At 38.9% G+C, this 26,860-nt stretch overlaps 2 protein-coding genes across 8 annotated transcripts in view; both read left to right on the plus strand.

Annotated features, from left to right (window-relative positions):
- Window positions 1-22,403, plus strand: part of CHUK (component of inhibitor of nuclear factor kappa B kinase complex) — a 37,487-nt gene extending 15,084 nt beyond the window's left edge. The window contains exons 10-22 of one of the 3 annotated variants that reach the window (XR_011522636.1): window positions 1,337-1,531; window positions 2,516-2,618; window positions 5,489-5,612; window positions 6,014-6,165; window positions 8,091-8,152; window positions 9,454-9,563; window positions 10,258-10,307; window positions 16,965-17,061; window positions 17,355-17,502; window positions 18,057-18,190; window positions 18,793-19,027; window positions 20,416-20,515; window positions 21,260-22,403. Coding sequence is in view for 2 of the 3 variants with exons in the window: in XM_008543855.2 (XP_008542077.1) it covers window positions 1,337-1,531; window positions 2,516-2,618; window positions 5,489-5,612; window positions 6,014-6,165; window positions 8,091-8,152; window positions 9,454-9,563; window positions 10,258-10,307; window positions 16,965-17,061; window positions 17,355-17,502; window positions 18,057-18,190; window positions 20,416-20,515; window positions 21,260-21,289 (1,305 nt within the window). In the remaining variant the exon portion in view is untranslated. The remainder of the gene's footprint in view (window positions 1-1,336; window positions 1,532-2,515; window positions 2,619-5,488; window positions 5,613-6,013; window positions 6,166-8,090; window positions 8,153-9,453; window positions 9,564-10,257; window positions 10,308-16,964; window positions 17,062-17,354; window positions 17,503-18,056; window positions 18,191-18,792; window positions 19,028-20,415; window positions 20,516-21,259) is intronic. The other 2 variants (XM_008543855.2, XM_008543857.2) reach the window with 2 other exon arrangements.
- Window positions 22,404-25,379: 2,976 nt separating this feature from the next.
- ERLIN1 (ER lipid raft associated 1) overlaps window positions 25,380-26,860 on the plus strand; it is a 34,670-nt gene continuing 33,189 nt past the window's right edge. Inside the window, exons 1-2 of one of the 5 annotated variants that reach the window (XM_008543858.2) lie at window positions 25,380-25,515; window positions 25,837-25,960. In XM_008543858.2, coding sequence (XP_008542080.1) covers window positions 25,848-25,960 — 113 coding nt within the window. In that variant the 5' untranslated portion in view covers window positions 25,380-25,515; window positions 25,837-25,847. Of the gene's footprint in view, window positions 25,699-25,836; window positions 25,961-26,860 lie in introns of all 5 variants that reach the window. The other 4 variants (XM_008543859.2, XM_070559354.1, XM_070559364.1 and 1 more) reach the window with 4 other exon arrangements.

Consider the following 26,860-nt stretch of genomic DNA (forward strand, 5'->3'; position numbering starts at 1 on the left):
GGAATGGAAGTTCTCAGTGGGTTTACTTGTATTGTAAATCTGTGTCAACTTAAAGATCCCCTTCTCATCCCTCCCCCTTTTTTAAACATAAAAGATTGTTATATGTTAAAGGAAAGTTAATGCTTTACCTATTTTTTTTTTTGAGGAAGATTAGCCCTGAGCTAACTGCTGCCAATCCTCCTCTTTTTGCTGAGGAAGACTGGCCCTGAGCTAACATCGGTGCCCATCTTCCTCTACTTTATATGTGGGACACCTACCACAGCATGGCTTGCCAAGTGGTGCCTTGTCTGCACCTGGGATCCGAACCAGCGAACCCTGGGCCACCAAAGCGGAACGTGCGCACTTAACCGCTGCACCACTGGGCCAGCCCCAATGCTTTACCTTTGTAATAAGCATTTCCAGCAGAGATAATTTTAATTATTTGCATATACTAGTCGATGTAAGGCATTGGAGAAACATAGGTATTAATTTTGTATGGCTTATCTAAGGACAATGGAAGGAAGAGGATTTAAAATCATGTTGTGTTCAAAAGACCTTTAACTCTGTGGCTGTCCTTAGTTACCTGGGTAGAGCCCCACCCAAGTCAGTCTCAGACTCCCTTGGCCTGTATCAGACTGCTTTCAGTGGGGCTTTATGTGAGAATATGAACACTGTTTTCTTATCTAACTTTGGGTCCTTAGGCAGATCACTGCTCTGGGATTTGGTTGCCTTATCTGAAAAATGAGAATAACAGTATGTTTTTCTGTTTAAAGAGAGGCCTTGCTCTTCTATCCATTGATTATTTCTTGAGACAGTGTGGGGAGTCAGATAGATATGAGTTCAAATCTAAGCTCTCCCAGTTATCAGCTGTGTGATCCCTAACGAGTTAACTTCTCAGAGCTCTGATTTCTCTCCTTGCCAAAATGGAGATTAGAAAATCTAATTAACGGGATGTTATGTGAAAGCACTTAACTCTGTGGTTGGCATGTTATTAAGCACTTGATAAATGGGAACATTTCCTTCCAGATCTATGATATGTTTCTCAGAATAAATAAGTGTTGCCTTTTTAAATGGGGGTTTTTATTTCTTGATTTTCTGCATCCTTAGAACTAGAAAGAATAAACTTTGGAACTCTATTCCTTGGAACTAACATCTGTTGTGGTAGAAAAGTAAACACTCCTTTTTCAGTTTTCAGAATGTCATTTTATAATTATAGAAGATCTCACTTTGGAAAATGATTGAACCTTGTTTAGTGCAGAGATAATACCTTTTGCTCATATACCCTTTAGTATCTAGCACTGAATCTTTTATGTAACAAATGATCCATAACCATTTCTCTTTTTTCCTATTTATCCAGATAGTACACATCCTAAATATGACTTCTGCAAAGATAATTTCTTTTCTTTTACCACCTGATGAAAGTCTTCATTCACTGCAGTCTCGTATTGAGCGTGAAACTGGAATAAATACTGGTTCTCAAGAACTTCTTTCAGAGACGGGAATTTCTCTCGATCCTCGAAAACCAGCCTCTCAGTGTGTTCTAGATGGAGTGGTAAGAGAATTCTCATATACCTAGAGTATAAGAAATCTGTTTGCATAGAGGGATTGCATGCCCTGCATTTTCTGATGCATCCTTGGAATCCCTTGGAGGTTGGTGCACATCTTATAGTTCTTTTAGTTTTATCCTAGTCATTACTCTTAGCAACGTGAACAAGGAAGAGATGAAAGATTTGTTGTTTTGAACTTTGTATGACTTTCTCTTCGGTGCCAGTTCTCTCCTGCCTCTTTCTTTCCCTTTTGGTTCTTGAAGCCTAGAACCTTGAAATTAGACCAGCAGTCTCATAGGTCCTACCAGAGGATAGATGCATGGTAAAATATGATTGTGGTCATGCCTCTTTTTTTCTTTTTTTTTTGATTGTATTGAGGCATATTTTATGTATCGTATAGTTTACTCATTTCAATTGTACAAATCGGTGGGGTTTTTTTTTTAGTAATTTACCTAATTGTGCAGCCATCGCCATAAATCAGTTTTAAAACATTTTCCTCTCAGTAAAATCCTTCGTGTCCATTAACTATTAATCTCCATTCTGCTCGCCTTAGGCAGCCGCAAATTTACTTTCTATTTCTAGATTTCCTTTTTCTGAACATTTTATGTGTATGGAATCATACAATCTGTAGTCTCTTGTGTCTGACTTCTCTCACTTAGTGTTATGTTTTTGAAGTTCATTCATGTCATAGCATGTATCAGTACTTCATTCCTTTTGATTACTGAATAATATTCCCATTGTATGGATATGTCTTATTATGACTTTTTGCTTTTGTCCTTTTGGGTCTGGTGATTGGTTTTCACTTTAGCTCATACTACAGTTATTTATTTATTTTTCCTGAACAAAAGTTTAGACCTTAAATCTATAAGATGTATGCTAATGAATAGTAACTTTATTCATTTGCATTTCGTAGTAGGAAATCTGGTGCTTAAGTGCTTAGAGAACCTAGAATTTTTAAGGATTTTTTTTTTTAATTGTTTCTTTTTCAGCGAGGCTGTGATAGCTATATGGTTTATTTGTTTGATAAAAGTAAGACTGTATATGAAGGACCATTTGCTTCCAGAAGTTTATCTGACTGTGTAAATTATATTGGTAAGTACAGTCCATTTATTGACTGAGCTTTAAGCCTCAAATAATTTTGTCTTAACATGTTTAGTAGAAATGGTCTTTTGGTGTTTCTGTTCTGTATCTCATACTTCAGGTTTCTATATGTGGTAAAAATGGATTTATATAGTTTGGAAAGTGAAAAGGTAGATTTTAAATCACTACCAGATCCCTCATTTGGGAGAAGACTTACTTTCCTGAGGGTCAGGCGCTCTCAGATAGAAGAATGAATCTCCACTCTTAATTAAGTCTATATTTTAGTTGCTTACTCATTATTTAAGCATGTTCAAATATTTCATTTTATCCTATGAATACTGCTTAATGTTCAAATCTTTTCATTTATTCTGTGAGAATTATTCTTTTTTTTAAAGATTGGCACTCTGAGCTAACAACTGTTGCCAATCTTCTTTTTTTTTTTCTCCGCAAATCCCCCCAGTACATAGTTGAATATTTTAGTTGTGGGTCCTTCTAGTTGTGGCATGTGGGACGCCACCTCAGCATGGCCTAATAAGCAGTGCCATGTCTGCACCCAGGATCCGAACCAGTGAAACCCTGGGTTGCCGAAGCGGAATGCACAAACTTAACCACTCAGCCATGGGGCTGGCCCCTATTCTTTTCTTTTGAAGAAGTTAAGTGATCAGTTTCTATCTACCCAAAACTAAAATCAAGCACAAAATTGTATAATCAAGAACAGAATTGAACATAAGGACTAAAATTATATAATCTTTCCTCTCTGTTACCTTTTTATTAGTTTTTTTAGAAATATTTTAGATTTACAGAAAAATCGAGCAGATAGTACAGAATTCTCATGGTACTCCTTTGCCCCATACATATAGTTTCCCTTCTTGTTAACATCTTACATTAGTATGGTACATTTGTTGCAATTAATGAACCAATGTATTACTATTAACTAATGTCCATACTTTATTCAAATTTCCTTAGTTTTTATCTGGTATCCTTTTTCTTCTTCAGGATCCCATCCAGAATTCCACATTACATTTAGTTGTCATGTCTCCTTAGGCTCCTCTTGGCTTTGACAGTTTCTCAGACTTTCCTGAAGGGTTTTTGATGACCTTGACAGTTTTGAGGAGTACTGGTCAAGTATTTTGTAGGATGCCCCTCTGTTGCAATTTGTCTGATTTTTTTCTGCCTCATGATTAGATTAGGATTATGGGTTTTGAGAGAAAGATCGCAGAAGTAAAGTGCTATTTTCATCACAGTATATAAAAGGTACATACTGTCAACATGATTTATGACTGTTGGTGTTGACCTTGATCACCTGGCTGAAGTGGTGTTTGTCAGGTTTCTCCACTGTAAATTTTTGTCTCCCTCCCCTTTCCATACTGTCCTCTTTGGAAGGAAGTTGCTATGCAGAACCCACACTTCACAAGGAGTAGGGAGTTATGCTCTCACTCCTTTAGGGTAGAGTATCTATATAATTTGTTTGGAATTCTTTTGCACATGAGTTTTATCTCTTCTCTCTCATTTATTAATTTATTCAATCATTATATCAATATGGATTCATAGACATTTATACTTTGGATTATAGTCCAATACTAGTTTATTTTGTTGTTCAAATTGCTTCAGCTTTGGCCATCAGGAGCTCTTTCATTTGGCTTCCTGTGCTGCTTGTACTTGCTCCGTCATTGAGAGGTTTTTGTTTTGTTTTTAGCACTTCCTTAACTTTCTGGCACTACAAGGGGCTTCAGGCCCATCTTGTATATTTCCTGGTCCAGTCCTAGAATCAGCCATTTCTCCAAGGAGCCCTGGTTCCTTTAATTGGAGAATAGTATTAGAAACCAAGATCTGGACACTAGGTGTGCTTCTTGCTATGGGGGTATCATTTCTTAGGACTTTTCAGACTTTATTTTTTAAAGTATATGATTTTTCTTTTTTTGATCAGGCTGCTCTTCCCCAGATTCTTTTTCTAAAAGTGTTTGGTTTTTTTTAATTTTGATTTGGTTTGGTTTTTCGGTCTGTTGTAGGAAGCCTCTGGAGTAAGTGTGGATATATAAGAATAGAAGAAAGGTTAATTGAAGCTATTAATAATTATTAGGGGAGGCAAAGATTTTTCCAGATACAAAGCTTTATTTTTTAAAAAATCTGCTTCAGATCATGTGTGTTCTCAATATGAACCCTAATGTAAGCAACCTTTCTCTGAAGGTTTTCATTGGAAAAAAGTAACAGAGAATATAATTGCCACCTTACAATGTAGAATGAATCTCTTTAAATCTTGGAGAATTTCATAATGTTAAAATGGGATTTCACTGAAGTTAATACATGCCTGCCATGGTTTTAGAAAGTAGCATTCCATTTATCAAAGAAAAGGTAAGAGAGAATCATAAATAGATAATTTCATGAGTCTGGCATTGAAGAAAGCATATCTTATTAGGATGTCACTTACCGTGTATGTTTTCCTGAAGCTGGTTGTAGTTCAGGAGATGAAACTTATTATTCAGAGGCAGGAAAGACTGGGAGATTGTGAAGGAGATGGGACTTGATTTAGAACTTGAAAGAAATAAAGAATTTGGATTATTGTAAAGAAAAAAAGTATTCTGAGTTGGAGAGAAGCAAGGAAAAAAAGACAAGATATAGGAATAATTGCAAGCTTCGTGCTTATGTAGTAATTACATCTTATTCGTTTTTATTTCCCCTTGCATCTGGAGCAGGGCTTGTGTAGTGCAAGTGCTCCATAAATGTATATTGAACTGAAACAGTATCAAGTGGTTCTTTTTAGCATCAGTTGCTAACATCTATAAGAATGATATTTGTATGGACAGGAAATCACAAAGAATGATAAATGAACTGTAAAAATCTTCAAAAGTAACTCCCCTGTCCTTTTCCCCATCATCTTACAGTACAGGACAGCAAAATACAGCTCCCAATTATACAGCTGCGTAAAGTATGGGCCGAAGCAGTGCACTACGTGTCTGGGCTAAAAGAAGACTACAGCAGGCTCTTTCAGGGACAAAGAGCAGCAATGTAAGTGGATTCTATTGTTTATAGGCACAATATCCTGTGCATTAATGCTCAAGAATTAATCTTGCCAGTTTTCACTAATCAATATTCCATGCAATGCTAAAATATTGGGCCAATTTGGAATGTAATATTGTGATCAGACTTACAGAATTCTCACTTATGGTCTGAAACTATCCAGTTGCAATGACTTGAGAGTAGTTCCTGAACGGTCTTAGAATAAGAAGATTGTTTTATCGTAGAATATCACAGGCAGGAAGTCTTTAGAGACCAGATCCTAGAGATCAGCTATGTCTCATAGATTGATAATAGAAACTTAGGCTTTGGGCTTATGGCAATTTAAGATTTTAAATTTTTGTTCAATATTTCTGAAATGCTAATATCTTTTTTTTGTTGTTATGGTTTAGGTTAAGTCTTCTTAGATATAATGCTAACTTGACAAAAATGAAGAACACTTTGATCTCAGCATCTCAGCAACTGAAAGCTAAATTGGAGTTTTTTCACAAAAGCATTCAGCTTGACTTGGAAAGATATAGTGAGCAGATGACTTATGGGATATGTAAGTGTTTGAGTGATGTATTTGAAAGAAGCATCTAGTCTCTTGACGCTATCTGCTATTTTCCCTTCTTGTCTCATAGCCAGATGTTTCACTTATATTCACATTAGAACATTGGACACCTCAAATCATCATAAACCTTCTTTGTTTTGAATGTTAGCTCTTTTTTTTTTTAACCTTTAGTTGAGCCACTTTACAGGGATTTCCCCCCACACGCACACAATTGGGCTAAAATTTGTTCAGCTCCAGAAAAATATAGAAGTGTTATAAGAATTTGTGATTTTCAAACCTCATTTTTAAAATATATACACTCTGTATTGGAGTAACTTCTTACCCAGGGAAGTCTTAAGCTACTTTCTGTAAATAATAACACAAATAATTCCACGGTGTTTTTTTCTAAACCACCTACTGTGGAGTCCCACTGTTTTTTTGTTGTATACAGCCTCCAATTTTTCAGTATTTGACTGCAAGCTTATCCCCCTTCGGATATACTAAGGAAATATAAAAAGCAGAGTTAAAATTCAAATAATAAGCTGAAGGGGTCCCCATCAGCATTTCTGTTTTCTTTCATGAAACAAATCCTTTTTTGGAAACAAATCCTCTTTGTATACCTGTCTGAGCAAGGTATGTATATCTCAGAATAAATGATCACTAGTGTCCAGTTGGGTGAATAAGTTTACACACTAGAGCTGGTTCTATGATTGATGTTTTATTTCTTTTTGTGTATTACAGGCATTCTGGTGAATAGCAAAACATAATTATTTCATCAAATTGTCTTTGGTTTGGCTTGTCAGTTTTATATCTTATATAACTGTTAAAAAAGAATGAGGTATATGATTTTTGTGTGCTGATATTCAAAGATCACCTGGGTCTTTAATGGCAGCAATGTTTTAAGTTGGGGAAAAAGCAAAAAAAAGTATGGATAGATGGTCTCTCTTGTGAGGGAAAAGGATATGTGTCCATGTAACAAATGATTAATAATAAGATCCCTTAGGGTGGAGGGGAGGAAGAGAGAGTCTGTTCTTTTTTTTTTTTTTTTTTTTTTTAAAGATTTTATTTTTTTCCTTTTTTTCTCCCCAAAGCCCCCCAGTACATAGTTGTATATTCTTCGTTGTGGGTCCTTCTAGTTGTGGCATGCGGGACGCTGCCTCAGCGTGGTTTGACGAGCAGTGCCATGTCCGCGCCCAGGATTCGAACTAACGAAACACTGGGCCGCCTGCAGTGGAGCGCGCGAACTTAACCACTCGGCCACGGGGCCAGCCCCTAGTCTGTTCTTTTTATATCCTTTCATAGTGTTTGATTTTTTTAAAAAAAATCATATTCCTGTATTACTTAAAAAAAATGTTTTTTTAAGAGAAAAACCATCTGTAATAGTTTCCTAGGGCTGCCATAACAAATTAACATAAACTGGGTGGCTTAAAACAACAGAAATTTATTATCTTACAGTTCCAAAAGCTAAAATTCCAAAATCAAGGTGTCGGCAGGGCCATGATCCCTCTGAAGCCTGTGGAGAAGAATCCTCCTTGCCTCTTCTAGCTTCTGGCGGTTTGCCAGCCGTCCTTGGCGCTCCTTGGCTTGCAGCTGCAGCACTTTAATCTCTGCCTCCGTCGTCAAATGGTGCTCTCCCCTTATATGTCTGTGTCTCTGTGTCTCTTCTCTTCTTGTAAGGACACTAGTCATACTAGATTAAGGAGCCATCCTACTCTAGTATGACCTCATCTTAACTTAGCTAATTGCATCTGCAATGACCCTATTTCCAAATCAGGTCTCATTTTGAGGTACTGTGGGTTAGGAACTCAGCATATCTTTTAGGGGGACAATTCGATTTATAACATTATTTTTGATGTTGATAAGGCAAGGAAGTGGGCACGTTAGTAATTAAAGCTGTGGCTATTTCTGAGATAACCCATTTAGACTTTTTTTTTTAGCCTCAGAAAAAATGTTAAAAGCATGGAAGGAAATGGAAGAAAAGGCTATCCACTATGCTGAGGTAAGATCACTGAGCTCATTCTGTGTGCTTATTCGTCCCTGAGGTCTCCCTTAGAAATTATCTCTGGTTTTGGTACGTAGAGTATTTTTCATGTCATGCCTGAATGTCAGACAATATCTAGTAGGAGCTTTGTGTATATAGAGGACGGTACCATAGTGGATAAAAACAAGGGCTTTGGGCAAATGAGAGTAAACTGAAGCCTCACTAAGTTTCAATTTCCATATTATATTATGGGACTATTCCTTTTTTAATAGGATTATGCACATTAAATGGGTATAAATAATAAATGGTAGTTATTGTTATTTCTGTGACTGGTTTATTTATTTATTTATTTTTTAAAGGTATGGTTTGTTTTTTGGTGAGAAAGATTGGCCTTGAGCTAACATTTATTACCAATCTCCCCCTTTTTTTTCTCTCCCCAAAGTCCCAGTACATAGTTGTATATCCTAGTTGTAAGTCATTCTAGTTCTTCTATGTGGGGTGCCACCACAGCATGGCTTGATGAGTGGCGCTAGGTCTGTGCCCAGCATTGGAACTCGTGAACCCCAGGCCACCAATGTGGAATGTGTGAACTTAACCACTTAACCACAGGACTGGCCCCCTGTGACTGGTTTAGATAGGATGGCTGCACATCTTGGTTTACCTGGGGCAGTCTCAGTTTATCTCTGTCTTGCCATAATTATCAATAGTATTCCCTTTCACTCTCAAAATTATGCTATTTTGGACAGTAAATTATATGGTCATGTGGGTATAGATCATTCTCTAGGTGGCAGATTCTTGCCTTACCCTGTACATCTGTCTGTGGTCCCACTAAATGGTTGCTCTCGTTGATACCAGTACTTACCCTGAGGATAGGGGTAGGGCAGTTGGTATCCTGGGGTGGGAAATCCAGTGCCTGTCTTTCTGCGTCCTTATTCAAGGCACTCCAAAACAAGAGGCAATGAAAACCACAGAACTGAAAACCACAGGGCAATGAAAACCATACCAATGGTTTTGGTGGCCACTTTTTATCTGTCTTATTACTGACACTTCTATCTTTTTGCTTCTCAGGAGGAGAAAGTGAATGCTAGTAGTTTACTCTTGTCAGGAGAGAAGAGAGAGAGGCATAGGAATTAGGATGTTCTTATGGGAAAGATGGTGTCAGAATCTGAAAGATAAAAAGGCTTGAACGAAATCAGTGTTTCATATTAAATCATTTAGTTCTCCTACTGTAGCAGCAAGTCATTCTCTAAAGTCTGAGTTCTTTTCTGTGTTGTCTGGTGGTCAGCTTGTCATTTCCTTTGTGTTTCATCATATTTTAGGTGGGTGTCATTGGAAACCTGGAGGAGCAGATCATGTCTTTGCACACTGAAATCATGGAGCTACAAAAGAGCCCCTATGGAAGACGTCAGGGAGACCTGATGGAATCTCTGTAAGGATGTGCTCATGTTGGTATTGGCGTCTAATGTTTTGCAGCAGATTGTTCCTTCTGTGTACAACAGGCTGTAGTGCAGTGTAGTGTAAGCTGCAGGTTAAGCCTGTATGTGATTTTTTCCGTATAGTTTTCCTTTCCCCAAATACACTGGCATATTTAAAAAAGAAGTTTTCTCTTAGTCACAGGAAATTTTTGAAATAACTCTTTCGCTTGACTTTTGGTTTGTTAATCAAAGCATCTTTTCATGTGAGTGTTAAAAAGAATTTTTAAAGTATTCTAAGTTATAGGCGATTTCCCTACTTACCATACTTCTGGTCCAATGTATTGTCTATTAAATGCTCCAACTGAGGTTAACTTCCTAAGTGTTTGGATTAGAAACTTCAGATTTTTTTTGTCTAGTCACAGGCCATCATTTTTGCCCATTTAAGTGTTTCTGGTGCAAAGATGTTGTATAGGTGGTGATAGATCAGAGCAGACATGAAGTATATTCAACTTTGCGTTTTAAGATCTTTCTTATTACTCAGTGTAATGCTCTGTAAAGTATTCGTTGGCAACATGTACTTGCTTTAAAATGGGACCATTACTCTATTCAAACGATGTCGTTCATTTCAAGTTGTGGAAATGACTAATAATTTCGATTATTAGTCATTAAATTATCTTCACATATGGAAGCATGTTTTCTGTTTCCTAGGGAACAGCGTGCTATCGATCTTTATAAGCAGTTAAAGCACAGACCTTCAGGTAAGACACTTTTATCACAGTATACAAAGTCATTTTAGGAAACCATCACTAGCTTAAGAAATCCAAGGGATTGAATTTTAAACAAGCTGCAGAATAAATTCCAGTTTTGGTATAACCATTGAGATGTTTATGGTACAACAGCTGTTAAGTTTGTGAGACTTTAAGAGATTAGAAAGGCAAAGTAACAAGAAAATTGAGATGGAAAAATTTTAAAAGGGAAATGAAAGAAAGGAATGAAAGAGAAAAAAGGAACTCAAAGAAGGGGAAAAGGAAGCAAGAAATGTTTGGAAAGATGGAAAAAATAAGTGTTGCTTAAGATTAGAGAGGTTGGAAAGAATTTGCTGCTTGGGTTCAGGTGTGGAATGGTCAGAGGGAAGGCCCACGTGCTAGGCTGGAGCAGTTTACCTTGAAAATGATGCTTTCATCTGCACTGGTCACTGATGGCTTGTCCTCTGCAAAACATTTCCTGTTGAACATCTGCTAAGTACAGAGTGTGACCTGCTGGAAAGAGCACTGGATTGGGAATTGGAAGGCTTGAATTCTAGACTGGGCACTTTACTGACCAAGTGACCTTGGGCAAATCACCTAATCTCCCTGTATCTCATTTCCCTCTTCTGCAGAATGGGGGTGAAACCTAGCTTTCCTAACTCAGTGAGTGTGCTTGGCAGTGTATTTGAGAGGATGTTTGTGAAAATGCTTTGAAAACTATGAAATAGTATGTACCTGCAAGATATTATCCTTCAGCTAAAAATTGATTTGTTTTGAAGGGTTACAGAAAAAATAAAAGGTGAAGTCTGTGCCCTAATTTGCTATATACCTAAACTGTAAAAAAAAAAAAAGACGTAAGTTTTGCACTTTAAAATTTGCAAACATATGCAAATTAATATAAGTGTGAAATTGTTTTTAACAAGTAATGTGATCTCTTCTACATTGGTTTTTATTGTAGTTGAGTTTGTTCAGTTTATTTCTACAAACATTTATGAGGTACATATGAGATAGGCACCTAAGTCTGACTAGGGGTCAGGGATGGCTAGGGGAGGTTTCCTAGGAGATGACATCTGAGATGAGCCTTAAAGACTAAGTAGCAGTAGCTAGGAGAAAAGAGATGGCCTCTTATGTATATGAGTACAATTGGTAAAGACATGTAGATGGAGCACTTAGCATGTTTGAGGACGTTCAGTGTGACTGGAGTGTAGAGTTTCAGGAGGAAAGAGATGTGGCTGGATCATAAAGGATCTGGTATGTCATGGTAATGAGTTTGAATTTCATCATGATGGCAAGGAGAAACCCTAAAAAGTTTTAAGCACGGGAATGGCATGATCAGATTAGCATTTTTGGAATACTGCTCTGGTCGCATTGTGCATAATGAATTAAAGTGTGGCTAGGCTAGAGACGGGCATTAGTCATGAGGTTGTTGAAATAATCATAGCTCAGTACAGGGTGAGCCATGAGCTAAGGCAGAGAGACTGAACTGTGGCAGTGGGATGAAGAGGAGGGTAAGGGCAAGAGAGAGATTTGGGAGGTAAAACTGATAGTGTTGAATGTGAGTGGCTGGAGATGGAATAGGGAGTCATGGATGCCTCCCAAGTTTGTAGCTAGGGCAGCTGGGTGCATTGTACTTTTCACTACCATGCATTCATAGTTTTAAAAAAGCCAGTTTTATTTAAGAGTCCTAGATAAAGCAGTAGAAATTGTATTTAGATCTCTACATATTTTTCGTATTCTGTGTGATGAAATGGAAGTACTTATAAAGTGCTTCTGCTACCTGCGGCAGTATGATGGTTGTCTTAAGGAAAATCACTTCAGCAATTGTTTACCTTGCTTATTGACTGGCCTCTTCTTTAATGGAACACCATTTTTACTTGAAAGAAAGACCGTCAGACAAACCGTGGTTATTGAGATTTGGGTATGTGGCAGATATTTTCTCAAAAATTAATGAAGCCTGCCTGTCACATTAAGGAAGAAACCAACAATATTTGTTGTCAGTGATAAAATTCCATGTTTCAAGCAAAAAATTACAATTTAGGAAAACTTGTATTCATCAACTGAAATTTGTCAGCTTCTCAATCCTTAAAGACTTTCCTGATGAGAGCAGTGGTGATGTTAAAAAGATTTGCAAAAATGTAAAACAATGCCAGTTTTCTCACTAAAATTTTTTTGTTTTGGAAAATACAGTTATTTTTAATAAAAGTATGTTAACAGGTAATGAGGGTTTTTTTTCAGTTTATTTTTTTATTGTGGTCATAATCGTTTGTGACGTTGTGAAATTTCAGTTGTACATTATCATTTGTCAGATACCATATAAGTGTGCCCCTTCACCCCTTGTGCCCACCCCACAGCCCCCTTCCCCTTGGTAACCACTAAACTGTTCTCTTTGCCCGTAAGTTTGTTTATGTTCGACAAATAAGTGAAATCATATCGTGTTTGTCTTTCTCTGTCTGGCTTATTTCACTTAACATAATACCCTCAGGGTTCATCCTTGTGATTGCAAATCGGACAATTTTGTCTTTTTTTTTTTTTTTGAGGAAGATTAGCCCTAAGCTAACATCTGCTGCGAATCCTCCTCTTTTTGCTGAGGAAGACTGGCCCTGAGCTAACATCTATGCCCATCTTCCTCTACTTTATATGTGGGACACCTGCCACAGCATGGCTCTACAAGTGGTGTGTAGGTCCACACCCAGGATCCAAACCAGCAAACCCTGGGCCACCGAAGCAGAACATGCAAACTTAACTGCTGCACCAGTGGGCCAGCCCCTAATTTTGTCTTTTTTTATGGCTGAGTAGTACTCTATTGTGTGTATATATATATATATATATATAACACCACATCTTCTTTATCCAATCATCGTTTGTTGGGCACTTGGGTTGCTTCCACATCTTTGCTATTGTGAATAATGCTGCAGTGAACATAGGGATGCATAAGCCTCTTTGTATTGTTGATTTCAAGTTCTTTGGGTAAATATCCAGTAGTGGGATGGCTGGGTGATATGGTATTTCTGTTTTTAATTTTTTGAGAAATCTCCATACTGTTTTCTATAGTGGCTGTACCAGTTTACATTCCCACCAGCAGTGTATGAGGGTCTTCTTTTCTCCACAACCTCTCCAACATTTGTTATTTTTTGTCTTGGTGATTATAGCCATTCTAACGGGCATAAGGTGATATCTAAGTGTAGTTTTATTTGCATTTCCCTGATGATTAGTGATGTTGAGCCTCTTTTCTTGTGCCTTTTGGCCATCTGTATATCATCTTTGGAAAAATGTCTGTTCATATCCTCTGCCCATTTTTGATTGGGTTATTTGGGGTTTTTTTAGTTCAGTTGTATGAGTTCTATGGAAATTAACCCTTTGTTGGATATATGATTTGTAAATATTTTCTCCCAGTTAGTGGGTTGTTGTTTCATTTTGATCCTGATTTCCTTTGCCTTCCAGAAGTTCTTCAGTCTGATGATGTCCCACTTGTTTATTTTTTCTTTTGTTTCCCTTGTCCGAGTAGACATGGTATTCGAAAAGATCCTTTTAAGGCTGATGTCAAAGAGTGTACTGCCTATATTTTCATCCAGAAGTTTTATGGTTTCAGGTCTTACCTTCAAATCTTTGGTCCATTTTTAGTCTATTTTTGTGTATGGAGAAAGATAATGGTCTACTTTCATTCTTTTGCATGTGGCTGTCCAGTTTTCTCAGCACCATTTTTTGAAGAGGCTTTCCTTTCTCCATTGTATGTTCTCGGCTCCTTTGTTGAAGATTAGCTGTCCGTAGATGTCTGGTTTTATTTCTGGGCTTTCAATTCTGTTCCATTAATCTGTGTGCCTGTTTTTGTACCAGTGCCATGCTGGTTTGACTACTATAGCTTTATAATATATTTTGAAGTCTGGGATTGCAATGCCACCAGCTTTGTTCTTGTTTCTCAGGATTGCTTTGGCTATTTGGGGTCTTTTCTCGCCCCATATGAATTTTAAGATTCTTTGTTCTGTTTCTGTGAAGAATGTCATTGGGATTCTGATTGCGATTGCATTGAATCTGTAGATAGCTTTAGGTAGTGTGGACATTTTAATTATGTTTATTCTTCTGATCCAGGTGCATGGAAAATCTTTCCAGTTTTTTTTTTTAATATTTTATTTTTCCTTTTTCTCCCAAAGCCCTGGGTACATAGTTGTATATTTTTATTTGGGGGTCCTTCTAGTTGTGGCATGTGGGATGCCGCCTCAGCATGGCTTGATGGGTGGTGCCATGACCGCGCCCAGGATTTGAACCAGTGAAACACATTCTACTAGGCCAACATCACCCTGATACCAAAGCCAGACATTTATTTATTTATTTATTCTAGTTTGTTTGTTTGTTTTGAGGAAGATTAGCCCTGAGCTAACATCTGCCACCAATTCTCCTCTTTTTTGCTGAGGAAGACTGGCCCTGAGCTAACATCCATGCCCATCTTCCTCTATTTTATATGTGGGACATCTGCCACCGTATGGCTTGAGAAGTGGTGTGTGGGTCCACACTTGGGATCCGAACCAACAAACCCCAGGCTGCTGAAGCGGAGTGTGGGAACTTAACTGCTATGCCACTGGGCTGGCCCCTGACCCAGAACATTTATTACGAATCCAGAGCAGGGGCCGGCCCCGTGGCTGAGTGGTTAAGTATGCGGGCTCCGCTTCGGAGGCCCAGGGTCTCACTAGTTCTGATCCTGGGTGCAGACATGGCACCGCTCATCAGGCCATGCTGAGGCAGCATCCCACATAACACAACCAGAGGCACTCACAACTAGAATATACAACTATGTTCCTGGCAGTGGGGGGGTGGGGGGGGGTGCTGGGCTTTGGAGAGAAAAAGAAGGTTGGCAACAGACGTTAGCTCAGGTGCCAATCTTAAAAAAAAAAAAAAAGAATCCAGAGCAGAAGTGAAAACCTGTGAATCAGTAGTGACAAGAGAGCACATGGTCGTATAATTTTTTTTGTTGGTAGTGTTTAGTAGCTTGGATTACAGGAACTGATAGAGCAGATGGTTAGACTGATCCAGGGTTAGGATTTTGCTGATAGAATAAGAGGACAAAGAAGTTGAAGATAATGAAAAAAAGTGATAGAAGTGATAGAAGTTGTGGTTAGAGTAAAATATTGAAATTTTAGATTTCAAATAGAGAAAGTCTAATTCTTTTTTTTTTCTTTAATCAATATTCGTTACTCCAAGTCTTCTGGCCAGTGAATCAGATACTGCAGATAAAGATACACAAAATTCCATCCATTGCCTCAGTCAAATTAACTTTCCACAGTCAATGATAGCATTTGTTTGCAGTATCCAGGTCAGCATATCAGCATATCATAGGGCCTAGAAATAAATTTTCTAGCCAGTAAACTTCTCTGAACTGAGAGTCACCTTGAATGACAAACTAGTTGTAACAAGAAATTTTGTCTATTGTTACAGGTTATATAATTACACTTGATATATAGTCTCTAGTGTCCTTTCTAGCTTAGTGTTGACTTGAGACTCTTGTTCAGCTGAAAACAGTGAAAACCAACTTTCTTCATTCTCTGTGTTGGAGTAGGTTAAAGTTCTGAAGGCTTTGACCATCTAAAAGACCTGGTTATGTGGGAAAGCTGTGGGGCCTGGTCTGTGGGATTGAGGAAGGGGAGCGTGTTTGGAGAGGAGCCTCTGTATCTGGTTGTTGGTGAAGAAGTGACAAAGAGAGAGCTGTGTGGGGAAGAAAGTTGAGCTACGGGGGAGGTCTTTGCGGTGATAACAAAGAACACTGAAATTTTTTTAAATCTCTTTTGATACTCTTTTCATAGTAAAATGTGAGTAACAATAGTAGCCATCTCATAGGACCCCTGTAAGGGCTAAATGAGAAAATTGTAAGCAAGTAATAGCAAATAATAATAGTATTTTTGCATTTGAGATTAATTATTTTCCAAGGAAATACCAGCGTGATCCATGAGCAGTCTTCCAGTTTTTTAAAAGTTAAGTAGCCATTTTCTGAAATGTAACAGTTAATGTTAATTTTTTTTTTATTAAGGTAGCATCTGGTATAAACTGAAGAACTCACTCACTGTGACCACACAATTATCCCATTTGACAACCTATGTCAGCTGCCAGTTTGCTTTAAGATGTCATACCACCCTCAAAGTGAACTTTCAGGGTGTCGAGAGGTCCTTTTATTAGTGCCTCAGTCAGCTTTTTAAGTTTTCATGGGCTATAAACAGATAGATAAACATGAGATTCCAAGCAACCTAGTTGGGGCAAGGGCCTCCTTCCTTTGAGGCAGTCCAAGTTTGATGAATTGTCCTACAGTTTCTGAATAAGTGATGTTAATCATCTAAAAAAAGTGGATCTCTTGGCCAGAAGGCTGCATATGTGTCTGGGGCTTGGGTTAGTATGGGTTACAGATAGCCAAGACTACTCTTCTCAAAAGCAGGCAACGAAGGTCTCCAAAGATACAGTGATAAATTTATGTATACATTATACACACATAACATTGTTTTTAGATATATAATTATAATTTATTTGTATATATCATATCTTAAAATCTTTTATCTTAATCTAATTTTGAATTTAAATGGAGATGTGTATTAATTAAAACTAGTTTCAGATTTTTAGGAATTTTTTGTTTGGAGGCTGATATGTTCATGCAGAAGAGAGGTTCTACCTATTGACTGAGGTCTTTTATAGATCACTCCTACAGCGACAGCACGGAGATGGTCAAGATCATTGTGCATACTGTGCAGAGTCAGGACCGGGTTCTCAAGGAGCTGTTTGGTCATCTGAGGTAGAAAAATTGTTTTATTTCCTATTGAAAAGCCAGGGTACTTTTGTCATGTTCCTTTCAAAGTGTAATAGCCCTTTTTGGTAAATATCCTAGACCCGGGAAGAGTTGTGGCAATATCCTGGGCAGCTTGACCACAGTTGCATGTGTGTCTGTGTCCTATTTGTGTACACTGCTTTGGAGATCAGTCATTAAATCTGAAGCTGATTGTGGTTCCTTTTCCCAGCTGGGTTTGGGAGTATGGTGTACAGTCTTGGGGGATGTTTAAGGGTCTGACACTGATTTAATCTCTCCAGCAAGTTGTTGGGCTGTAAGCAGAAGATTATTGATCTACTGCCCAAGGTGGAAATGGCCCTCAGTAACATCAGAGAAGCTGACAATACTGTCATGTTTATGCAGGGAAAGAGGCAGAAAGAAATATGGCATCTCCTTAAAATTGCCTGCGTAAGTAACTATTAATGAATTATTTATGTAACATTAATTTGCTGTTATTCCCTGCAAAAAGGATTTTTATCAGCATGATCTGGATCCTCTTGAAGACGTGTATTTTGTGTTGGATTGACACTCATGTTCTTTACTTGGTGTCTGACTAGCAATTCAGATGCAGGACTTCTTGATCATCTTTCATGACCACTCTCCTTTTCAGCCTCCTGTTTTTATATTCCTCCGGCCCTAGACCTCTATGGTATCCCAACCTGATTTGGGGATTGATGTACCTGACTCGTTAATGAAACCAACTGTTTGTTCAGCTGTTTTTTTTTTCTCCAATCAAAGTGGAATTGGATGGGTAGATACATTTGGTTTTAGCCAATAAAGAAAGGGGCCACAGACAGGATAGTTAGTAGTGGTGTGTAAAGGTGGGGATAGTCTTATACAGAAGTAGTCTGATTGTGCATATAAATAGTGATAAAAATAGAAGTCCTAGGAATGTGGTAGGAAATTGTATGAATCAGTAGAGGTGCTTGCCTATAATCGTTTGGCTTTTTTTTTTCCTTCAGACACAGAGTTCTGCCCGGTCTCTTGTAGGATCCAGTCTAGAAGGTGCAGTAACTCCTCAGGCATCAGCGTGGCTACCCCCGACTTCAGCAGAACGTGAACACCCTCTGTCATGCGTGGTAACTCCTCAAGATGGGTGGGTTCACTTTGTAACAATAGATAGTTGTGTTTTCAAGAACAGTGTTAGGAATGAGGCAGGAGAGTATAATGGTTAAGGCATAGTCCTCAGTGCCTTATAGACCAGGGTTGAGTTCTGGACTGTTCCTTTGTAATAACCTTGTGTAATTAACTTGACTTTTTTAATGTTCACATTTCTTCATCTGTAAAATGGGAACTGTGAAAATTGAATTAGACAATGTATGTAAAGTGCTTGGGAAGTAAATATTCATCAAATGTTACTTACTATTAGCTCAATCCAAGCTCTAAGTCCTTTCTCTGTTACTGGCTTATCAATTCTTTTTCTCAAACTTTATTTCTCCCTTAAACATTTATGTCTATGAGAAATTATGCTGTCTTTTTTGCATTTATCATTTTGGGGCCCTTGATTATCCCTCTAATGAACTGTTGAGTTTAACTTACTCTTTTTTATAACTTAGTATCTCTAAAATCAGACTTTTTTCAATGCCTTAAATCAGTTTTGCAAATAAGAACTCAAGTTTGAAGCCCTATATTTTCTTTTATTAATTCCTACGCTTCTGCTAAAAGCTGAATGACTATCCATTTTTGTTATTTTCTCAGCATAAGATGTGCCGTATCCAGAGCCAGTGGCTCTTTGCTAGCTTGTGTACTGTTGCTTTTCTCACAACTCATGGAGACCTCTACAGCACCAGCATTTCCTGGAAGCTCTGCCCATAATTAGTTTTGCAGAATTGCAGCCCTGTTACATCACTGCTCAGGAGGTCATGCAGCTGCACATTCTGTACTCTACTTTTATGAGAGAAAAGCACATGGCAGGAAGGCAAGCTGATATCAGGTATTTTATTTTTTCAAAGAAAGCAAATTATAGGGTATATCTTAGGGTCAGTATAGATTTGGCCCAGTGTAATACATCCACAGCTATAGTACAGGCTAATTATATAGATTTGAGGAAATATTTCATTAGTCAGAGTTGAAGCAAATAAAATTTAATACATTACTAACCTTTTTGCTTTCATTAAAGGCATTTAGGTTTGTTAGGGGATGCTAATGGTTGCAAATATCACCTCTATACAGGTAATTTCCAATTTGAGGTAATGGTTGTTTGCAAAAGCATATCTGACAGGAATTTTAAATATATTTTCTAGTAGGAATACATTATAAAGGAAAACTGATTTCAATTATAATGTACCTGTGGTACTTCACCACCAAGGATTGGGAACTGTTGGACTCAATTTTTCCATCTGTTGAATAAGAGCTGAATTAGAATTTAGTTCTAAGCTAATACAGTCATGTGTTGCTTAACAATGGGGATACATTCTAAAAAATGTGTCATTAGGTGATTTCGTCATTATGCAAACATCGTACACAAACCTAGATGGTATAGCCTACTCCACACCTAGGCTATATGGTACTAATCTTAGGGGACCACTGTCGTAGATGTGGTCCATCAGTGACTGAAACGTTGTTATGCAGCACGTGACTATAGTGGCTATCATCCATAGGCTAGAACTGATTCTAATAGGGTAGGGACTGAGGGTTGGTAAAAGGTGAGGATCTAGGTTATATGGAAAAGGAAAGCATGGAAGGCGGAAACCAGAATCAGGAGTTCCTTCAAATACAAACTTCCAGGGATACTTCTAGGTTCTGGGCAGCTCCCCGTCACATTGTTTTCTTCTGTTGTCCTCAGGAATCAGCTTGCTTGTTTTCTTTTTCATTGCTATCATCTGTAGTTTCCAACCAGAGTTTCTTACCTTTCCTGATCCTTGCAGAACAGATTGTACTTTTGTGTCTTCTCCCCTACATTTGTGTCTCTGAAGTAAGCATGCTGGTGTTTTTATACTTGTAAGGAAAAGGAAATAATCCAGAAACAAAAAGAGATCTTTCATCTGTCTATGCCACAAGGATTCCCCTCCCTTGCCAGTTAGCATTTCAGGGGAAAAAAGTTGTGTATAAGTGCCATTTATATTTAAGAGGAAAATCAGATTGGAGTTACGGTAGACTTCTTATCATTAGGGCTGGGTAGAGACAACAGCTTGGAGTAACAAGCAGGACTCTGCCTCTGGGCGGGAGGGATGAGGAAACTGAAGACCACAGGAGTCAGCTGCATTGGGGTGCTGGGTTGCAGGAAGGGCAGTGATCGTGTTGACCCTGAAGACCAGAAAGTAGAGGAAATTCATATGCCCCTTGGCTGAATTTGAAAAGGCTTATTTTTTCATCCCACAGGGAGACTTTAGCACAAATGATAGAAGAAAATTTGAACTGTCTTGGCCATTTAGGCACTATTATTCGTGAAGCAAATGAGGAACAGGGCAGTAGGATGATGGTAAGTTTTATATGGCTATGGGTGTGTATTTTAGGCATGTTGGGTGCTAGCCTTATGTGGCATTTGGGATGCATATGGGGAATAGAAGAACTCAAGAAAGAGCATTTGAGGAATATCTTCCACCTCAAATCCCCATCTTCTCTTATAGACATATCAGGGATATACTAGGATTATGTTATCAGTAATCTTCAACAGTAGCACTTTTGGTCAAATTAAATGAATGATGAGCTTTCTTTGCAATGTGACTACTGAAATTGAATGGTTTATGCCTTTTTGCTTCAGCAGTTAATTTTCTCCCATAAGATGGGGCAGGATTTGTACTATAATTCAAATGTAGTAACTGCTGTATGTAAAATAAATAATGTTATTATAGTTGTAGTTAACACAAGTGTTTATATTAAAATTTGGTTACTGTGAATTATTGATTTGTTAAAATTTGGAGAAACTATAATAAAATGTTTACGAATTAACTTTTACTACATTTAGTCTCGATGCCAACTCTTTGTATTTCGTCTTTCATTAACAACAATTGCTTCAAATATTTATGAAAACTCTTGGAAATATTTTTTTAATTAGCAAAAAGTAAGGTAAACTAAATTCTCTAATTGTAACTTATTTATACTTCTGATTTTCCAACTTTTTTTGGATTATAAAATGTCCAAACATGATTTGCAAAAATGAACACCCATAGACCTGCTACTTATAGACAGCATCTAATTATAACTTTTTCATGCCTGGTTTTAGAATCTTGATTGGAGTTGGTTAACAGAATGACTTGCCACTTGTTCACTGTCCCTAAACCTATGGAAGTTGTTGCTGCACATGTTGGAAATTTTTCTCCCATGAAACTATTCTTCAGATACCAGTCAATGGAAGAAATGGCCATGATCAGAAATTATGCATGATTTTACAAACACAATATTTTGATTTGGGGTAATTTTAACTTCTGTACAGATTTGCAATCCATTTGTTTTCAAACTTGGTAAAACATTACTTATTTAACTGACTAAAAATATCTTAACATTTAACTTTTGGGCATAAGGCCAAAAGTAATATATGCAGAGAAGAAACCTCAACTAACATGTGTTCTAAGTAAAAGCTGTCTGCTTATATTTTTATGGAAGAAACTGTTCTTAACTAAAATTACTTGTTGAAGAATAAACCCTACCTCCTTGTGTTGCACTCAACAGTGCTCTTCCTGGCATCATAAGGAGGTGGCTCAGACCTGCACATTTGACAATATCCCTTTCCTACAGAAGGGATTGTGCATCTGGGCCTTTAATACCAGTTGAGACTCATGAGTCTTAAGTGTGCTATGTGAATACATATTTAAGATGTACATTTAATAATATCCAAGAGAAGTCACCTGTTAATTTATAATGTATTTGAAAGCTTATTTGTTTTTTCATTTGTAAAAATGGGTTAAGGTATATTTCATGTGTTGTCATACAAATTTATAAAGGTCCGCACTCCCTTATCTGTAATTCCAAACTCCAAATGTTCTGAAAACAACATTTTTCATAAGCTTGGTGACAAAACTTATTTGCTTGCAAATCTAACCTGAACTGACATTGAATCTGTTTATCCCATTTAGTGTGACTATTCATGTATTTTGTTGCAGAACTATGAACATGTTTGATTAGGGGGGAGGGGTGCTGCCAAAGACCCTGCTGGGGGTTTACGTAGTATGGTATATGCACTGAATTACCTTTCTAAAATCTGAAAACTTCATAATTCTGAAACATGTGGCCCTAAGGGTTTCAGATAAAGGATTGTGGATCTCTATCTGTTAAGTAATTTAGAAGGAATTATTTGTTAAAAAAAAATGTGAAATGCTTTTGTATTCTAGACAGTTTTTAACTTTGTGTATTAAATGATTTTTAAATTACTTTTGAATCTCTATTTATTAAAATCAGATTATAATAGAACAGTTGAATATGGTTTGGGAAAAAGTAAAGGTTCCATGAAGTGGAATTGGAGCACAGTATAAGATTAATGGGCTCTCAGTGTACTTTCTTTAGGAATTAAACAGGACTTATGGTAAAGACAGAATTGGGTAGCTTCTTTAATATGGTCTTTTCTCCTGAGATGCCCTATCACCACTGTCCATGTCTAAAAATCATGCTCATATCTTGCCCTATAAACTGATGGCTTAGTCACAGCATTGCCATTTTGCAGTAATCCCCAGCATTCCCATTTTGCCAGTCATCTAAGTTTGAAAGCTTGAGATTATCTTTTTAGTCATCCAGTGGTACTGTTTCTCTAAATAGGGAAATTCTGACTGTCACCTGTTACAACAGGCAGTCTCTCTCTCCTCTAGGTCTAGGTTTTCATCAATAAACATTTATTTGGGTACCTGTTGCTTGGAAGATAGTGAGCTAGATGGTAAGATCAGAAACAGTTAACAAAGGTAGTACAGAAAGAATGCTTACCTGGGACTCTGAACACTGTAAGCCATTCAAGCAATGAAATTATTGTTAAAGGATTTTATAAATGATCGTGCGTTTTCTAAATATCATTTTTTTAATTTAAAGATTTTATTTTTCCTTTTTCTCCGCAAAGCCCCCCAGTACATAGTTGTGTATTTTTAGTTGTGGGTCCTTCTACTTGTGGCATGTGGGATGCTGCCTCAGCATGGCCTGATGAGCGGTGCCATGTCTGCACCCAGAATCTGAACCGGTGAAACCCTGGGCCGCTGACGTGGAGCGCACGAACTTAACCACTCGGCCACGGGTTCGGCCCCCTTAATATCACTGTAATAACTGATAGAAGATGTGCTGTAGGGTCAGTGTATTGCTGCAGTGATGTCAGAGTAGCCTGATCTACATGATACGGGCAGGTGATGTGAGTCAGAATAGACTATTATAGTGAGATCACCTCAGACATGCTTCTGATGCATGGGTTGACCACTCTATTTTTTGTTGGGTGACAGCTTTTCAGAGTTGAATGGCAGTTGTGAATTGTATACATTTCATTGTCTAATTCAAGCAATATGAAAAACTAAGAGAATCCATCCAGAAAAGAGGCCCTGGAACAAGTTATTTTTTATTCTTTTTGCTTTTTGGAAGTTCAAGTAGCTAAGCTCTACAAATATCATTTATCTGGAACAGACAAGGTCCCAGACATTCCTAGGTAATAAAAGTCAAATGAATGATATGGTAAGTGCATTTATTGAAGGAAGAGGGTAGAGTATCTGGGAGGACTTGCTTTAATGAAGACTTGAATTGGTTCTATTTACTCCTTCCCATTTCCACTGTTACTACCATTGTAACCTTGGGCCTGCAGTTTCCTAACTAGTTGGCTTCCCTGCCTCCAATCTGTCTCCACTCTAAGCCATTTTGCAGACTCACTGGCCCTAAAGCAATACTTTCCCATATTTTCCTGCCCAAGAGGTTACAGGGCCCTCCAACTCTAGTCTACCTTGTCCAGTTGTGATCCCACTGCTAGCTTTTCATGGCTTACACCATTACTGTCCAACCTATTCTAATATGCTGCCTTTATTTCCCTTGTATTCATCCATCTCACTCCCACCTCTACTCTGTAACTTTGTCCTTTTTGGTTTTGGTAATATATGCACATAATGCATATTTTAAAAAAATAACAGAAGAATATGCAATGAAAATAAAGTCTGTCTCTCGTCTCTAGCCATCCAGCTCCCCCTTCCTACAGAAAAAGTGCATTGGAGCCTTTCAAAATCTGGGCCTATTCTAGCCTACCATCCCACTCCTTTCCATCACATTGGCTTCAGGAAGCTCAAATGCTCACAGTTCTTTTTAGTCTTCCTGGAGGACACCCCAACACATACACACACACACAGATACACACATGGTTAGCTCATTCTGTTCCTATTGCTTGAATGGCCTTCATAATGCCCTCACTAGATCAGCATTCTGGCACATACTAGAGGCTCAGAAAAATACTTGGTGAGTGAATGATGCAGTTAGAGTATCGTCCTCTTTTGAACTTCCACAACACTTTACTTGCAACAAGTCTAGTTGCTCCTGTAGGGGAGGAAGAACTATTCCTCTACCCTCTAGGTCCTTCTGGCTGGTCTAAGAAATTGACAGACAATAACAGGAGAAAATCAAACCAGGTTTAATAACATGTATACATGGGAGAACCCCAGAAAAACTGAGTAACTCACCATTGGAAGCCACTGCCTTAATACCTCTTCAGCTAAAAATAAAGGAAGATGTTGGGGGTAGTGGTTTGGGACTTCAAAGGGGAGGAAGGCAATTCAAGTGGAGATGGAAAGGGAACATTTGGTAAACAAACGTTGAGGGTGCCTTGTAAAGACAAGGAGAGACGGAGAGGACTTTGATTAAATGGCCCTTGCTAGATTCCTCCTTGTCTATCACACCAGTTTATATTATTACTATAGTTATCTTATGGTATTAGCTCCTTCCTGAAACAGGGCTTCTATCTTAAATTCTATTAGGCAGTTAGGGATAAGGTCGAAGTTTCGTCTGAGTGTTTTGTTATTAAAAAGTATTGAAGCCAAAGAGAGACATTTTGGGGTGGCAAATTCTGGTCCCCCACACTCCTGAATTCAGTGTAGGATCCGTACCTGAAGCACGTGCTTGCTACACAGCAGGGTTCACTATAAACCACAAAAGGACAAATTAACTACCACCACACTGAGAGTGAGGGAGTGGGTCTCTGCACAAGAACAAACTGACCAGGCCCTTGTCCAGAAGCCCTCTTCTTTCCTCTGCATCCTTGCTTACTCTAGATTGCCGATTTCCTTCTCTTCCGGAGCAGGGAACCAGTGGCGCACAGAGACGAAACCAGGTTCCTTCGCGGGAGATTGTGCGGCAGGCGGCTGGGGGAATTTTGTCCCCTCCGCTCCCCGTCTGTCCAGTCGCGCAGCGAGCGCTGCGTCGGCGTGCGTGCCCGCGCAGCCGCAGTGCTGGGCGAGTGGGCGGGGCCGGCTGTTGGCGGCGATTGGCGCGGCCGGGAGGCGACTGCACGTGCGGGCGGGGGCGATGCGTCACTGATCGGTGAGGCTCGGCGGAGGGGTCGGCCTCCCTCCGGCGTCTGTGACTGGCCGCTTTCTCAGTTAGTGCCTGCCACCGGGGGTCAGCGGCCGTTGAGAGAGGGGGTGTCACGACGCTCCCCCACAGGAGCGACCCGCGGGCCGCCTTGGGCGGAGGGGTTGGCGAGGGGAAAGCGGGCTCTGCGAGGTGGGAAGAATGAGAAACGGCACAGGACTCCCCGCTCGGCCGGCGGGAGGGCGCCAGGTCTCCGGAGGGAGAGGGTGCAAACTGGCGGCGGTGGGCCTGTCACTTACGGGGCTGGGGGTCCTTTCATCCCTCATCCAGGAGGAACAAGGATGAATATGACTCAAGCCCGGGTTCTGGTGGCTGCAGTGGTGGGTCTGGTGGTTGTCCTCCTCTACGCTTCCATCCACAAGATCGAGGAAGGACACCTGGCTGTGTACTACAGGTGAGCGGCACGTGGAGTCGGCTCAGGTTCTAGAGCAGGTAGAAAGGGGACTCCCGTTAGAGTGCAGTCTAGGAAGTTGTTCCCCCTGCAGCGTCCGGGGAAGCTTTCTCCAGTCCTAGGAAGTGGTTTTCCTCCCAGCCCTTGGGAGAGTATGGGGGCCGAGGCGGGCTTTTGCAGAGCACCCTCCGGGTACTTGACAGTTTTAGTGCAACGTACATTTTGTGCGGAGGTTAAGACTCCCTACAGTTATTCCTGGTAGACAGCAAACTCAGTTATTTGTAGAAAAAATGAAGGCAGGCAGGCACTGTTCGCTCCACTTGGAACTGAATAGATAGATAAATCATTGTTTTATTCCATATAACTACACAGGCTTTTAGTTTGCAGCTATAGATGCTATTTAGAAACTCTGGTTGTGTTTATGGTTGTTCCGTAAATATTTTCCTTTAAAAACTACAAACTCTGGTGTCTGGTTTTGACTTAGAAGGCCGTGATGATGACCAGGACGGTTGTTATATACCTGGAAATTGAAAGACAGAAACACAGCATGGATAGGCCACCCTGCTCCCACTTTATCCTTTCTTTTCAAGTTGAGGAAAAGAATGGTGTGGAATGTGTTGCTCTCTAGTTGAGCTCGAATAATTTTTCCCTGAACATAGTTGCCACCAATTCCTTTTGATATAGACAAAGAGGGGACAGTTTGGAGAAATTGTGGTAATGATGTATTTGAAAGAGCTTCAACTTTTTGTTTGTTTCTATCATTCCTCCCATCTGATGTTTCTACTTTTAGATCCATCCTGAGTCTTACAAACAGTCTTCCCTGTGAAGCGCCCGTTTCACATAAGTTTTACTGGTGTGTCTTAGCAGATGGAAGTCTAACATAAATAATAAATGACAGATTAA

This window comes from Equus przewalskii, chromosome 1 (genome assembly GCF_037783145.1).
Source record: "Equus przewalskii isolate Varuska chromosome 1, EquPr2, whole genome shotgun sequence".
In the NCBI taxonomy this organism is placed as follows: Eukaryota; Metazoa; Chordata; class Mammalia; order Perissodactyla; family Equidae; genus Equus; species Equus przewalskii.